At 34.8% G+C, this 16167-nt stretch overlaps 1 protein-coding gene across 2 annotated transcripts in view; it reads right to left on the bottom strand.

The window, feature by feature from the left end:
* MCU (mitochondrial calcium uniporter) overlaps window positions 1–16167 on the bottom strand; it is a 75417-nt gene that overhangs the window by 43788 nt on the left and 15462 nt on the right. For both annotated transcript variants that reach the window (XM_069111775.1, XM_069111774.1), the window contains exon 2: window positions 339–540. In XM_069111775.1, coding sequence (XP_068967876.1) covers window positions 339–540 — 202 coding nt within the window. The remainder of the gene's footprint in view (window positions 1–338; window positions 541–16167) is intronic.

Genomic DNA, 16167 nt, shown 5'->3' with positions numbered 1-16167 from the left:
TATGTTTCTCTATAATATTTTAAATCCACAAAGTGTAAATTGTCACGAATGTATCTTAATTATGTAAAGGTACACAGAGATACGAGACACATAATTTAAGATAAGCTTGCAAATGGTTCTCTTTTATTAGCAACCCACGAATATTCTAGCTGTAAAAATATCTTCCTCTCAAATTCTTTACTTCTCTTCACGCAGAGTTAAGTTAAAGATCAAAGACTTTGGGTCTTAAAATAAGTTCGAAATGTGAGTCGTAAGAAAAGCTTCAAGATAAAAATATCTTTTCTCCGAATTTTTTTTCATTTTTTTATGAACCTTCATCGCGTTCGATCATTACTCACCAGCACTCTCCGTGTTCTCAGTGATCATCAAACTTTTGTTTGCTATGTCATTTTTTGTCGCTTTCGTTGGGCTTCGTTCCTTCGGCGTACTCGTATCTTCTATTCTTTTCGCTAGAATCGGACTTAACCTCGGTGAAAAATTACTCTTTGTTGAGGAGAGATTTCTCTGCGTGCTGTGCCACCACCTTTTGCACCATGTTTCCTGCAACACAGAAAATTACGGTTAGTGTGATGTAAATAGAACTACAATACAGTGGTATTTTTATTTGTGTTAGTTTATCGGTGAAAACGAGTCTTGGTTTTATCCACGCGACGTTTTAGCATTCAACGAAGCGCACGAAGGTTTCCGCCTTTCTTCCCTCAGATTTTCTCATATTCTTTTCTCTATTTTTACAATTTCTCGGGAAAAAGAGGGTCTATTGCAAACATGACATATAAATACCAGAAACCAGTTCTCTCTTGTGTTTCTTGTTTTGTGTTGGGTTTCTTCCGTCAATTCGCATTCGATTAGTGTGCGTTGGAACATCAAACACAATTGTTTCACGTAGCGCAGATAGATCAGGCAAATCGTGGCCCTGTGAATCGTTACTCGATCAGGCGTTGTGATCGGACATTGAACATCGTAATTACATCTTGTACTAATCGTGAAACACCAATTTCAGAGTTTCCCACTCGTTACGTGAGTTTGCTTGATAGCTACGCTCTTACCAATTTTGGTCTTCGATTACCTATGCGCAGAATGCTCCATAGGTATGCACTATAGCTTAAAAGTATGCATTTGGACATTTGTATGCAATAAACATCAATCCATGGAATGGATTTCTAAGAGAACAAACGTGGCTGTCGAATTTTTTTTCTTAATTTTCGTCCTGTACAGTTGATCTTTTCAGATTCGACTTTTTTTTAACTTGCGAGAAAGATTATTTCTTATCGAATGTTAATAATACAAATATATTTTTGCTATCGTTTTTGTTAACTATCTTTCCTAACTTACAACGTTGTGCTTATACAACAGCACGCGCTAAGGAGTCGAGGAGTTATGGAACGAGCAGATACATTTTTCGCGAGTAAATCACAGAAACAAACGTGTTCGGTATTTCGATAGAATTCACGTATTGTTACCATCGATCTCTCGGGTATCCGGATATGTAAATGTGATATTTTCATACACGCGTTGATAAATATATCGACAGGATATCATACAATTTATGCGAAATTTAAATTTTCCAGAGTATTGACCAAAGGGCAAACATTGAACAGAATTTATTCGGTTACAGAGGTAATTTTTATTTTGACACGCAATGACTCGACGTAAACGTTGTATTTGAACGCAGCAGAATTGGCAAATGCCCAAAATACTATGGGGTCAATGCGGGGTCATGCCGAAATTGGAGTTCGGCCAGGGTCGGCTCACGACTGTACATTTGGCAGAAAGTGGTTTTCAAAGAACGAAGCGAATGTAACGATAAGTATTTGGTAGAGCGGCCTTTGTCATAAAGTCGAATGGCATGTACCCAGAGAAATAAAGGATTTCCAAGTGAAAAGCGGAAACTTTCTTCAGGAGAACTTACGTGCTTTCTCGCATTTGAATCGTCGTGTTGTCGCTTTGTTTCCTTAAACATGCATAATTTGCAAAATACTCGACACTTCGAGCGATGTGGAAATTTGTGCGTCGTCTGGAAAACGACGCCGTTATTCCCGTCAACACGGTGTTCTAAAAACGATACCGCAATGCGTATCTGACGCTACCTATTTTAAGGCTATCATAAAACCGCCTTTAAAATGCTATGAAGATATACGCGCAGTTGGAGTTTATCGAGACTAGTATTATCAGAATCTTGAGATATTTGATTCTCACGGTGAAAAAGAAATGAGTTAACGTATTCGGCTCTGAATTAAATTGTGTAAAGTATATTTTTGTCGATCCTTTAATTTTAGCCTTACTTCGCGGTGTAAGAGGCTACTTTAATTCGTTAAGAAGTTAGTTGATAGGAAACAAATTGCGAATGAAGTGTTGTATGATAACAATGATTGAAGTATAATGGATGAAACCGATGTATTCCTTGATTGTCGGTGATCGTTTAACAAAAAGAAAGATAAAGCGAACCAAAGGTAAAAAGGAAGATAAAGCGGACGAAAAGTTCAAAGTTCCCTTGCGTGAGGGACCATATATCAAGCTTCGTCTCTTTTTGTGTCGATGAAATTCTACCGCATAATAGCACCGATAAAGATTCAGCATTCAAAACGTCTCAGTGTCATTTAGAGTTTAGGCTGTCGATCAGTCTCCAAGAAAGGAATTTCATTGAAGTGTTTCGATATACGATGAAAAATGGAATGAAAAATGAAAGAAAGAAGTTGCGATAACTACGAAACTACGTAATTATAATCGTTACTCAGATCATTAAGACTGTGAATTTTCATAAAAAGTAAATATTTTTGAATCATGGGTAATAAAATAATATCTAAAGGAAGGTTTATTTTAGCTACTATACAATTATAATGAATACCGTTTTAGATATTTTACATATCTTTGCATACTATCTGCATTCTGAGCATTTTTGCGCTTTTGCATTTTAAATTCTTCGTGAATGGATAAACATTTGCAGGTTGATGATTATACCGACGACGATACCATTCAATTACAGACAATGGCAGTAAACGCAAAAAGCGTGAAATGAGTTTCTTTTTGTATGTATTTTCAAGTAACTGTGAAACCTTTGTGCCTTGACTTAATTCTCGCTTCTTACATTTTTGCTTATTCATATTTGTAACAGATGTAATTTCGTAATTTCTAACGTGACCCGTCGTGTACGTTTTTAAAACCACACAGCGAATGCAAGAATTTCCATTGCCATTTCTGTTGAAACACAAGAAAATTTCTAAAAATTGGGTCAGTACAAGAATTACCTGATAGTTGGTAGCGAGGGTTAATTGTATTTTACGTATAATTTCGTATATTTTCCAGGATTCATCTCGGTGAGGTTCTCTAGTTTCTCAAGTAAAATATCTCGATCTTCTTAGATTTTTCCGCGATATTAAAGTGACTGTGTTCCTTCGTTAACCTTTCTACCGCGTTTCAGTTTCATATCTTTAAACGTCTGGTTTCTTGAATTCGAGACGCTTTAATCGAGATGATTTAATCCCGCGATTTTACCGTGGATCGTTTAAACTCTTCAACGATATATCTGGCGGTCTAAGAATATTCTTGCTTTTCCTTTTTTCTCCTGACTTTTTCTCCCGAAGCGTGATATATTTCTTAACAGCCTTCTCGAATTCCTGCAACCGGATCTTTGTTATCTTTTCATAAAAGGATCGATATACAGCATATTACGAAGAATCGATGGTATTTGAAAACTCGAAGAAAAAAAAGAAGAGAAATATCTATTCCATTTATTTAAAAAAGACTTACAAATTTTTACTTTTATAGATCTATTTTATTTTTTTTTTTTTTATTATTAGTTGTGTAAAAGAAACTTGTAATTTGGTATATTTAGTAAGAAAGAATTCCTTTACTAAACAGTGATAATGTTCTCTTTTTATTAAATTAATGTGGACGTCCTCGGCAGGATCTAAAAAGTTGCATCTATATTTGTTCAGCACAGAAGCGTGCTCTTATTCAAACAATCGGTAGCATCCAACTCCCATTCGTCAATTGCTCCGCCTCGTTTTTCTTTCTCAATACCAAACCTCTGTTCGAACGTTTCACCCGTTACTCGTTTCGCTCGCTTATTCGTCCTGACTAATCGATTTTGCTGTCGTGTTTTTCGAAGTTGTTTTTGCATCGTATTTTTTCTACTCGTTCCACGATGGCCGGCATAAAATTCTTAACGATTCAACCGAGATATTTTTTTCTCGAAAAGTTCGTCTTCAGCATGGTTTTGCGCTAATGGCATGCAACTTTCGCCAGAACTCTATTCAGTAATTCGATTATTATCGCGGTCTGAAAGTTTCAGAGACACAAGTTAGGATTATTCAGACGGCCGCGCTACGCGAATCTTCTCGGCGGAAGTTCTCGTTTCCCCTCGAAATTGGATTCCATTGAACACGCCACGACCTTGCAAAATGTTGTCCACCCATCAGTTATTTCGTGACAGTGGTGCGTCAGAAATTTCCTAGAAATTTTAGGCGGCTTATACGAATTCACCAGCGATATTCGCTTAGCGAAAATCAACGAAATCCTGTTGGAAACTTCTATCGTCAATATTTCAGTGTTACCGCACGCGTACGTTCGCACATTGTGCACAATTAGATACGAGACGTAGTTTTTAGCGTGAAACGCTATCATATAATATACCGGGTGTACTTTTCTAAATTGCACGTCTAAATTATGATTGCTGTTGCAGAAATAACTGAGAGATTTTTGTCATTTACTGGTTTAATTTAAATGAGTTACAGTATGCAGTACAGCGAGTGTATACATGTACATTGCACGTATTCATGATTTATGCGTGCAACGAACATACGGCAAATTGACTCAATTAATCAAAGAGTAAAAATACTTCGCTGTTGAGTCGATCGTTAAAAATCAACTGGTGGATTGCCGTGGATATAAAAACTCGGGAAACTGGATTTTCATCTTTACAGATTTTTATTGCAAATTTGCCTCGGTCATTTAAAGTGTTGAATTTTGTTTATGAAAAATAATCCGAATAAAAAGTATTTACAGCTGACTCGGTTGAAAATTTATTGAAATTAATTCCGAAAAATCCACGCAATTTTCGTGTATCGTCCGAGATTAATTTTCTCGTCGACGTCAGATCAATTTTGCCTCGTATTATAAATATTTAATAGTTGAATTCTGGATTCCATCGTTTTTAACACTTCTACTATTTGTTTTTCGTTATTTTATTATATTTTTAGACTTTTCATATTTCTCTTGAAATATGTCGCGTTGAAAGTTTCGTGATTGTATTTATTCTTTTTAGAAATTATGGTATAGCTTTTTATATTTTTGAACGAACGATTGAATGAATTTAAATAATTAAGCGAGATTTTATCGTTTCACTCGTCACCGTTAATTAAATTTTAATGAACGATTTGTCGACGATTTCGCTCGTGAATCTCAACGACCAAGCGTTTCAATTAGAACACATCATCGTCGATGATATTCCAGCAGTCAATCAACGTACTCGTATATGCACATACTCTGCTTGCTCAAATTTTGGTCGTCGGCCAAAGCAGCGAACGACCACCAAAAGGATTTCTCACGTGCGCAACTGTCGTGAAATAAATAATCGAAAGGTTAATGACCTCGCGAGTGTCACCGATCTCTCGTGTAGATTTCAGTTTACGTTTGTCGTAAAGTAAAGTACAACACCTGAATAACACGCTAACTGTTTAGTTAATTAAAATGTTGGTCGCCTTTCAGGAAATAATGGGTTTCCGTTCGACAACACCCATTTTTGTTTTCCCGACACGGAATCAACCGAAATAAGTCACTTAAACGTCGTTCAATTTGTCCAACACGAAGATCTCGACAGTCTCCGGGTTCATCTTTCTACGATTGTTTCAGGCTTCGACTTCTGTTTTTAGAAATAACATCTCTGTTATAAGAGTATTTCGTGTCAACTCTCCAACAAATTGAGTTAACTGTTACGATTCGCGTTTATATAGCAACTATTATACAACTACTTGGTTGATACTGGCAAATGAAATTCTCTCTGCGGTGGGAAATTCTTACAATGGTATCACATTTCAGAGCAAACGAGAGATCTAGACACCGTTATTATCATTCGAACTCGTTATAGTTGCTGGAATCGATATAACTGGAGCATAGTTAGGTGAAGCACTAGCTTCTGGGTGGAGTCGAGGGTTAAAAGGTGAGACACAGAGCGATTCAGAAAATGATCGACTCTACTTTTTACTAGTTCCAGTACGCGTGGAAGTACACGATTAATATTTCATCGGCAAAAAATAAATGACCTATTTCCATAAGTTCTTTCATAGCAAGAAGATAGCATAGATAATGGTAAACTCCAAGGTAAATTTACAAAAACGGTGTATCATCAACGCTTTCCTGTACTTTCCGATTTACAGAGTTGATCAATACGTTAATGTACACAGATATTTTTTTAAATAAATAGAACTCTAAAGAACAGGAGGAATTTATCTCCTTCTATCTTTAATAGAACGTCTCTGAAGAGTTTAAGATTGGTAATTTTCGAGAAGACAGAAAAATGCAGTTTCAACGATACTCCAGATCTTTATTTCCACAAGAAAGTTTCGAATTTGTCTCGGCGTTTAAAACGTTATCACCAAAATCATTAAGTTTCTTACACCAATTCTATTATTCTCGATATCTATCTTTCACTTACAAGGTATTAGCATCTCGTTAGATGTATGTATGTAACAAGATCTTAATACCTTTAGAGTCATGAATATTCATAGGCTACTCGTGACTTCATATCTCATGTTTTATCAAGCGCTTCGTGTATCCTCGGTCGGTTTCTCCAGTCATTTCCGCACGAGTATTTTTCCGGAGCTAAAGGTATTTACTTTGTTGCAAATAAAGAACGTTAAAGGATCTTTCAGCGAATCGAACGGAAAACATTCTATAGTAAGATAAGATCTGCATACAAAAATTTTAGTTTCAACGAGGGGGAAAAGAAATTCCCTGAAGATAGATGTTTTTCTTTCATTCTCCGCGACGAAGTGGCACGTGCGCGAGAAACTGCCGAGGAAAAATGGAATAAATCACATTTGCAAAGCGTGAAATCGCATGAATACGAAATGACATTTGCAGATATGATTCGCCGTATGTCTATTCAATACCTTCGTTAAGAGGCACGCACACCATTTTGGCGTTGACTAAATGGCGAGGGAAAATAAGATGGACGTCATTTTGGAGTGCAGTAAAAGCTTTTACTAATTTAACGGAAAACAAAAGAGATTAATTGCTGTCCAGTTAATGGATCGTTATTTCCCAACAATGTCCTCAATTCGTGAACGATGAACAATCTGTAGATTAACCCGTTTATATTGGTAAATCAGTATTGCTAAATTATGCAGTTCAGCGAGTTTTTTTCCAATTTTCATTATCTAATTGCAGTCTGTTTTGACGAAACAGTGAAAAAAGTTAGATTAAATTTTGGATCTTTTCAGGATCAACAATTGATTTGAACGATGAAAGTATTCTGGTTTATTCAAACGCGTTTAAACAAATTTATTGAAATCTAATCGATATCTAACTTTATCATTGACATCTTGTAACTTTTGACTTGTAAACTTTCGCTAATAATATCTGAATATTCCATTATATAAAAGAGCTCTGTTTAATATAATTAATCTGCTCGGTAGAAATAGTCAAAGTCTTGCACGAATCAATAAAGAATTTATTTTAAGCATCACTATTATTAATCCAAAATATTTTTCATCGATAAAGCATCATAAATTTAATATCTAATTTATAAGAATATACTCGTGAACGTTGAAGTATTCTGGTTCACCTGTTGATTTGTAAGGATCAGAGTTTTACATCTGGTTAATTTTTCATGGGATAAAAATTAACATATTCGACTTGTTACTTGTCTCCCTATATCCTGTAGCACATTTTACGCTGTAAACGAACATATCGCGTTTGAACATATCTTATCCTGTCATTTGAATTTTTCATCATACGCCCGCTACTTTAAAATTCCCCTACTAGCAAAATAGATGGGTCGGCCATTCGAATCCCCTATGGGCTCGTGAAGTCATTACACTATGTTTCATGGCCAGCTAACTTCCGAGTGACATTGCTGCCGTAAAGAATAATGCGACTACTCTGCATCGGGATACACGCTAAAAATATATTACTTCATGAATTAATTTACAAGAGTTGAACATATTTCTGTTTTCAAACATTTGTGATCGAATGGATAAAGATAAAAACTGAGATAAATTTATGTAAAGAAAGAAAGTTAGAATTAACATTTTTAAAGCATATTCAACATTAAATGGAAATGTTGCAAAAATATTATCTATTATACAAAGTTATAAAAATGTACTGAAAGTACTTGTACTTTTAAACATTTACAATTGGAAAATTTCGAATCATAGTTTAAATAAATTTCTCTACAGTCGTTGTAACAGGAAATTTATTTTCCAAACTCATACAAACCTGTTCAAGATATTTGTCCATTTAGACACATTTAATTGTCTAACTTCGAACTGTTGTTCGAAATACATTTCTCTACAATGATGCATTTGAAAACTAACGCTATAGCTACCTACGAAACTGTAGCAAATGTAAATCGTAGCAAAATGTTTATTGTCCAAACTATTCGTGCTTTCAGATGCGTCTAATTGAGTAACTCTGAGTAACATGTTGAACAAACTTCTTTACAATGACGCGTTTCAAAATGAACAGTTTTCAGGCTTATCCTGCATTAAATTGTTGTAAAAAGTTTGGTTCACAAAGCTACTGAAACGCGTTGGAATTTTCATGCTCAACATTTTCGGGGAAATTCATTTTCCGTGGTGTAAATAAAGTTTCGTGAAATGTCGAAATTTTCATGTCCAATATTTTCGAGGAAATTCTATTCTGGCTTAAATACAATTTTGTGAAATCAAATGTTACAGAATCGATGCTTAATTCGTAGGATAAAGCGATTAATTTAGAAATTTCGAATAATTGTCGCTTTTCCTCGCATCGCAGAGAAAATTCCGACGATCGTTTAAATCGAAACTCATCGGAATGCAGTGAGATTTTTATTTCTACCATTTATACTTAAAATTTCAAAATGAAATGTAAATGAAGCTCAGATTTTCGTTCAAACGAGAGAACGTATCGACCTTTCACCTTTTACTAGTTGAAATTCTAGAATGAAACGTACCAAGATTAACACTGAATTCAGAATGAAGAGATTAATTTAAAGATTTTTCATAGTTGTGGTCCCGAAATAGCGTTGGAAAATCCCAATAATTCCTAGAATCACATATGGGAAGGCATTTAAATTTTCATTCTCACTGTTTATAATTGAAATTCTGGAATGAAATACGCCGAGATCAACGCTTAATTCGGTATGAAAAGGCCAATTTAAAGGTTTTCCACAGCCTCACAGGTTCTGTCTCAAATAGTAGTGGAATTCCCGATAGTTGATCGAGCCATAGACATCGATAATACGTACTGGAAAGGGTAGAAAATTGGATCAACTGAGTAGGTTGTGTACGAGGATTTTCCCATTAAATGCTAATCGGCTAACTTGCTGTACCTGTGCTTTGCGGTTTCTACCGGGAACACACCAATTCCAGATAATCAAGTGCACAGCACTCGAAATCAAACGAATAGAAATAGAAGTTGCTCAAATTGGGGCATAGAAAACGTCTCATATCGGCATAATATAAATTATTCAGAAAGAATAATGTAAGATGTAAAGATGATGCAAGATAGGATTATTTGAGTCAGTAGGTTATTTAGAACGAACTAAGTAATTCGCAATTTTAATTTGTCAAATTTGGCTATCTCTACCAAATATCCAAATTGGACAAATTGTGAATGTGAAATATTAAATAAAAAAAAAAAATTTAGCTATAGTTTGGCTATATATATGTAAGTATATTGGAACAATTTTTGAGCAATTTATTTTTGAAAATAGACCATTTGACTCGTTAATTTATTAACTGTCAACGTTGCATCAACACGATATTTTATAGTCGACTTTTTTCCAATCAACTTGATATTTTATAATATATGACAAGTTTAGAATTGAATATTAGAATGTTAAAATTTTTAGCCGAGTCAAATAACCATATACAGAATCGGTGATTGTTTCCATCGTTAAAATTTAACCAGAGGACTGAAATCGCAAGAGCCTGTCTTTGAAAAGCAGCTCCCCCACGAACAAACGAGAGCAGGCGGAACTTAGAAAACTTTTAAGGGGTTTAAATTATCGTCGAGTATCGCGTATTCACAAAAACTTTCTCTCCATAAGTCATAAAATATTAAATTTCAAAGTTTTCCGCGTTTAATATTTCCATGGATATACCCTTTGAAAAGCTATATATTCTGCAAGTTTCCTAATCCCTTTGTACCACTAGGTTTTTAATCGAAATTTCAAATCCATCGAGAAAAAGAAAAAATAAGAGTCTTGCAGAAACCACGCCTGGTTAAACAGATTTTCTGAATATCGAGGTCAATCGATATGATGCGAGTGGAAACCGAAGGCTTTTCATTTCTTTGACCAGCTATTAACAATTGTATATGTATACACTGGTTCGAGAAAGTATTTGAACGCTTATCAAACCGCAGTTTTGTTTCTCTATATTTCTATGTGTTTTGTAAAACATTCTCAAGTTCCATTAGTTGTTATTGTAATTTATTCGTCCTATATTTATCGTAATTTCATCGTAAGTTTCTGCGATTTTTATCCAGGCAATTTAAGAAGCTTCGTTTAGCTCATTGTCTTTGAGATTTCTAAATGGAACAAATCAGAAATTATATCGTTAACTTGTAACAATGTTGCTCTTATCGTGTTTTCTGGCGTGATTATTCGGGCCTTTTATTGCTTTTAAAGCTCGTTTTCCATGTAGGTACGTGCACTGCTTTCATTTTATTATTGAATCCTTCCTTTGATGTTTTCACGTCTTTCTTTTATTGCCACAGTATTTCTTTCTTAGCGTTCGTGTATTTCTTTTGCTGCTTCTACGATTTTGTCTAATGAATGCCTTTGTATTTCCTTCGTTAATTCTGTAACTTTTTCAATACATTTTTGGACTGCTTTTTACATTCTTTTTGCTTTCTTTTGTGGTATTAAAGGCTACATATTTTTACCTTGCGAAGATTAGTTATAAAGATTACAAGCTCTATTCAGTGTTCTCGCAGTACTTTTATTCATTTCTGCTATTTTTGCTTTTCTATATCTTTTGATTAATTTCTTTTATTTCTTCATATGTTTGGGTAGTTTTCTCGTTTGCCTCTTGTCCTCGTTTTCTCTGCTTATTTAATTTACTAGGTCTTTCCTTTTTAATGTAGCCGTATCACCTTTTTTCGCATTTAACAAACTCCTTTTTCCGCATACTTATGCCATTGTGTCTTTATTGCCCGAATTCTTTCCCCTTGTTGGAATTCAATCCAGAATTCTCCTCTCAGCAGGATTGCTTCCTCGAACGTGAAAATTTTTCTAAGTCTCAATTTCATCCTATTGGAATTTATCCCAGAATAGTCGAAGGATAGCAGGGGTCCTTAGGGTGATAACATTATTTGCACTCATTGATTAAAGACGGATACCGTCCACGTGGGTAATAGAAATCGACAGCAAAGAGCTTTAGGAACGTCTTTGGTATCCGGACAATAGCTGCTAGGAATTATTTCGGAGAAAATGATCATTGACCACCAATAATGACCATAGGTTGACCACAGAGTAAACGTGCTGTTCATGTCACGTACTGGGACAAGGGGTAGTTTCAGTGGTTTACGGACGTCTTAGGATATTTTGATACTCGTAGAAATCGAAAATATAGGAATGGGTCTGAAAGCTTTGGGTTAGTTACCCTCCTTTCCTGATGAATGATGTTTAACGTGGAAAAGCACTCTGCGATATATCTTCGTGTTTGAGTGTACAATGTTTTATTAAAATGCCTGTGAAATTATTTATTTTAGTGATTTCATATTTCTTAATCTAAACCTTTTAGATTATTTTGTTAATACTAACTCCACGTGCAAGTAATATAATTTAAGAGATTACAGAGAAATGTTTATCTCTTTTTCGTTATATAGCTTAGTTACCGTGGATTATTCTAAGATAAAAGAAGCAATAACGAGAAATAAATAATGATCTTTTGTGGTAATAATCTTAAAAAAAAGAATGAAAAACGTCAGATTCGAAAATAACATTTCTGAAAAATTCATAATACGCCTTAAACCAAGAAATATGTAACCCGATGTCATAACTCCTTCTCTCTTCCAATCCGTTTGCCATTTCCATCGCTTTTGGAACGTAGACGTGACCTGCTCCGCTCGCATCACCGCGTGACAACTCTGAACTGGTCACGTAGAGGATCAGAAATTACGTAAAGTATAGTTTAGACTTGATTCAGTTCCTGTCGAAGAAGATAAAATGCTACGGATTGAATCACATTGTAAAATCAATATATCGATGTCGTTATTTGATGCTTCAATTCAGAATCTCGCTATATCGCGGACCATATCATATAAATTTTGACCACGGGTCAAACGTGACAACCTAAATCTCAGTTTAATATTTCAAGGTATAATTTCTTTCATTTTTCTTATGTGACGCTTTTTCGTTAACTTATCCTCCGCTGGAATGCTTTTTAGTAGCGAGTCACGGCTGCGAAGTGGCTTGATTAAATGCACTCTGTAATCTGCCAGCGGGATCTCGGATTTAAACGAGGAACGTAATGTAATACGAAACGTTGGGCCGGCGAGACCAACGCTTTTTAATGAAAGGTGGAAATTTCTGATGGCATCGCTTTTCCATCACTTCCTGTGGATCATCTAATTTCTGGTGCGTTTATTTAATTCCTGACGTTGATCGATCTTCCTAGTTTCCACAAAAACCTAGTTTTTAAAAATGTTATTTTCAAGCTTTAAGAGGAATTCAAATAACGTAATTTGAAGTGCACCTTTTTGTCCTTTCGCTTGAGTGTTCGGGTTAGCGATTTAAATTCAAGTGTTCAACATTTTTATCCAATTAGTCAAATGATTTAACTCCAACTCGTTTGCGTTCTTGTTAGGATATTTTTTCGTACAATCGCTTTACTAACGTGCTATCTTGGTTAATGTAAATACCCTTTAAAGCTATAAATGAACTTGGAATTTTTCCAACAATTCCTTCACTCAGAAGGAACTTACTATATTTTCATCAAGTTTAATTTAGATTAATCTCAGTTAGATTTAACTTCGTATTCGTATAAGTTAGCGTATACTTGAGAGTTAGGAAACTTTATTAGCCTGAATGTTTCACGGTTTAGATTTAACGAAATAAATTTTTCAGGCAAATAGAACAAATTTTATTCTATCAATAATTTTTCTTATTACTCTACGTGTGCGTATTCTCCATAGCAGCAGAGTAGTCAGAATTTCGCTCCTATTTTCGGGATCGTATCGATCCTATCCACCAATAACTGCTTTTATTAAATTGCAGTCTGCTTAAGTAACTGTGAACAGGGTAGTGTAGGTAATTCAATTTACGCGAGACGCCGGGCTATAATTTTGTTTTATTTCGGGTTCCATCGATCTCCTACACGCTGCGTGGATATTGGAAAGAGATGTAAATTAGAAAAGATTTTTAACGTGAAGCAAAACGTCCTTGCCTCGGAAGGATATTCGACGATTTAATTGAAATAATCTATGATGCGGGAATGTAGAGTATCTTCCGCTTCAATGGAAAAATGAATAAATTCATCGCGTGACATTCTATGAGAATCGACATTCGTGCTTATTGTTGTGTGATGACTAACATTTAACAAAATTGATATTCTCGGGCTGCGGGCTTTTGTTTATTTATGGGAAATTTGAAGATGTATATTAAAATACATAGAATACGCTATATAAAAATTTATGAAATATCCAAAATATAGTACCTTTTATAACAGTAAAAGTATTTTCAACTAAGTCCCATTTTCTAAATTACATTCGTAAAAATACACATAAATATCTGTGATGTAGTAAATTTTAGTTAATATAAAATTTATTGAATCGAATAAAATGTACTTACTCTTGTAAAATATAAAGCTTTCAGCTACTTCAATAAACGTTTTATTCCTAGTGGGCGTTAGTATGAAAGCGGGGTTCAAAGATATTTTAGCCAGAGATGGGAGAGAGAGAAAGAGAGAGAGAGAGAGAAGAGATTTTAATTTGCATTTGCGATGCAGCCTTCAAAGTTGCATTATTAGAACCGCCCTTGTTTGCGGGTTATTTTTCCTTGTCTCCGTCCTTGACTTATCCATTTTGCCCTTGTTCTCCGTCTGAGATACCACATTATTTTCAAATATGGTTACTTGAATTTTTCAACCTAGAATCTAGATCAAGTATCTTTTATTCGTAATTTATTATTTAGGTTATTTCTAATTCGTTGCGTATAAATTCCATCATTTCCACGAAATTAGTAAAGAATCATCGATATCGTAAGAAATTAGATCTTGAAAAAGTAAAACAAATGGTATAGAGGCAGAAATATGGACTCATATCTTGCTGCAATAGAATCAGGCGACACACCACAGATTCTAAGAACAATTAGTAGATACTGTATGCAAGAACTCTTATTGGTACTGTGTATTGAAACAATATCGTGATCAACTCATTCTACATACATAAATTCTATCATTCTATAAAATTGTCACGAATCATTAACGAAATTACATCTTGGAAAATTGCAACAGAAAACAAATAACACAGAAGGAGGATAAATACACGACTTTTACGTATTATTTCACTGTTTGTCATTGCTCAATAATTTCTAATAATAATTTCTAATTGCTCATAATTTCGTTTCTCATAATGGATTACAGTCTTAATTAATAACTACGCTATATCGGATTACACATACAAATTCTATCGAGTACACGATAGTTTCCGGATGAAAGTTCCTGTTGTTATTTCTATATTCAGAGGTAGGATCACAATAGTTATTATTTTATTGAATGGATAAATCTATCACACCGTTCTGAGCCAAGAAAACCTTTATTGCACGCGCTTACAAAAACAAGGGATAAAAACAAAAAGGCATCTTATGTCTATCGATTAAATCTATCGATTGTAACCAGGATTATCTTCTAGTTACTATTTCTTATAACTAACGCATCTGCATACGGATGGCGAGCACGAACTCACGTTGTCATTTTCAACAGTTCCATAATGGAAATTGTTTGCAATGGAATACATACAGCGTTATACATATATGTGTTCGAAAGTCGTAAAATAATTTTTCAAAGTTTCGCACATCGTACGGATCATTGGCCGCGGAGATACAGACAAGTGAAGAAGCCCTCGAGGTTTTTACCAATTCCCTTACCTTGTGGAATACGCTGCTCGTGCCAGGATCGTGTCACGATTAAATTGAATTTCACACCAGAAGCTGCTCCTGCGGGGATTCCAATTTACACAGAGTTGACAGCGTTCAAGGAAACCTGCTATTTTGTCAACGATACTCCGTTTGAAGTTCAATCGTTCCAAAACGTCTTGATTTTTGTCACGTGAACCCTCTAACTTCAAATATTACGATTTTTAACACATTAAACACCAACATTGCGTTAACGAAATAACGTCTCATTCGCAATCACGTAACAAAAACTGTCAAAATATTTTCTAATTTTCCTACGAACTTCGTTTCACCGCTTGGTCCCTAATGGGTTAAATATTTACAATTTAATATTTTATAAACATTCTGGCATCTTTTTATTTCACGTTCCTGCTCTTCCTCGTTAATGAAGTTATGTATTTTATAGTAAACCAAGTCTCGACGGTGACGTATAGTTTAATATTTTAATCATAGTTTCATTACTTTTAATTTCCACTTAACCACAAAACGGAATATATTCGTAAGCATATAATTACTCGCAGGAAGCTCGTACAAAGTATTTTGCGAGGTGCATAAAATGAGAAGCAGACGGGAGGTCGAGACGAATAAACCTATTTACAAGTTAACTCGTACGCAGTACACGGCATATTCTACGATATACTACGACATACCAAGAGTAGCTGGAAGTGCCGCTGAAAACCATGTTATTGAGCCATGTTGTTGAACCATGTTGTTGAAACAATCCCGTAAAGGTAATTTACACGACAATGATTCATTTCTGTGATGCGATTATGAAATTCTCTCGTTCCCTCTCAATTTGTTTTATTTCATTTTCGTATGCGCGGTCGGATACAACTGAATTATATTCA

This window comes from Bombus flavifrons, chromosome 4 (assembly GCF_040668555.2).
Source record: "Bombus flavifrons isolate JBK064 chromosome 4, iyBomFlav1_principal, whole genome shotgun sequence".
Taxonomy (NCBI): Eukaryota; Metazoa; Arthropoda; class Insecta; order Hymenoptera; family Apidae; genus Bombus; species Bombus flavifrons.
Note: the sequence above shows the minus strand (reverse complement) of the source record. Positions and strands in the feature narration are given on the sequence as shown.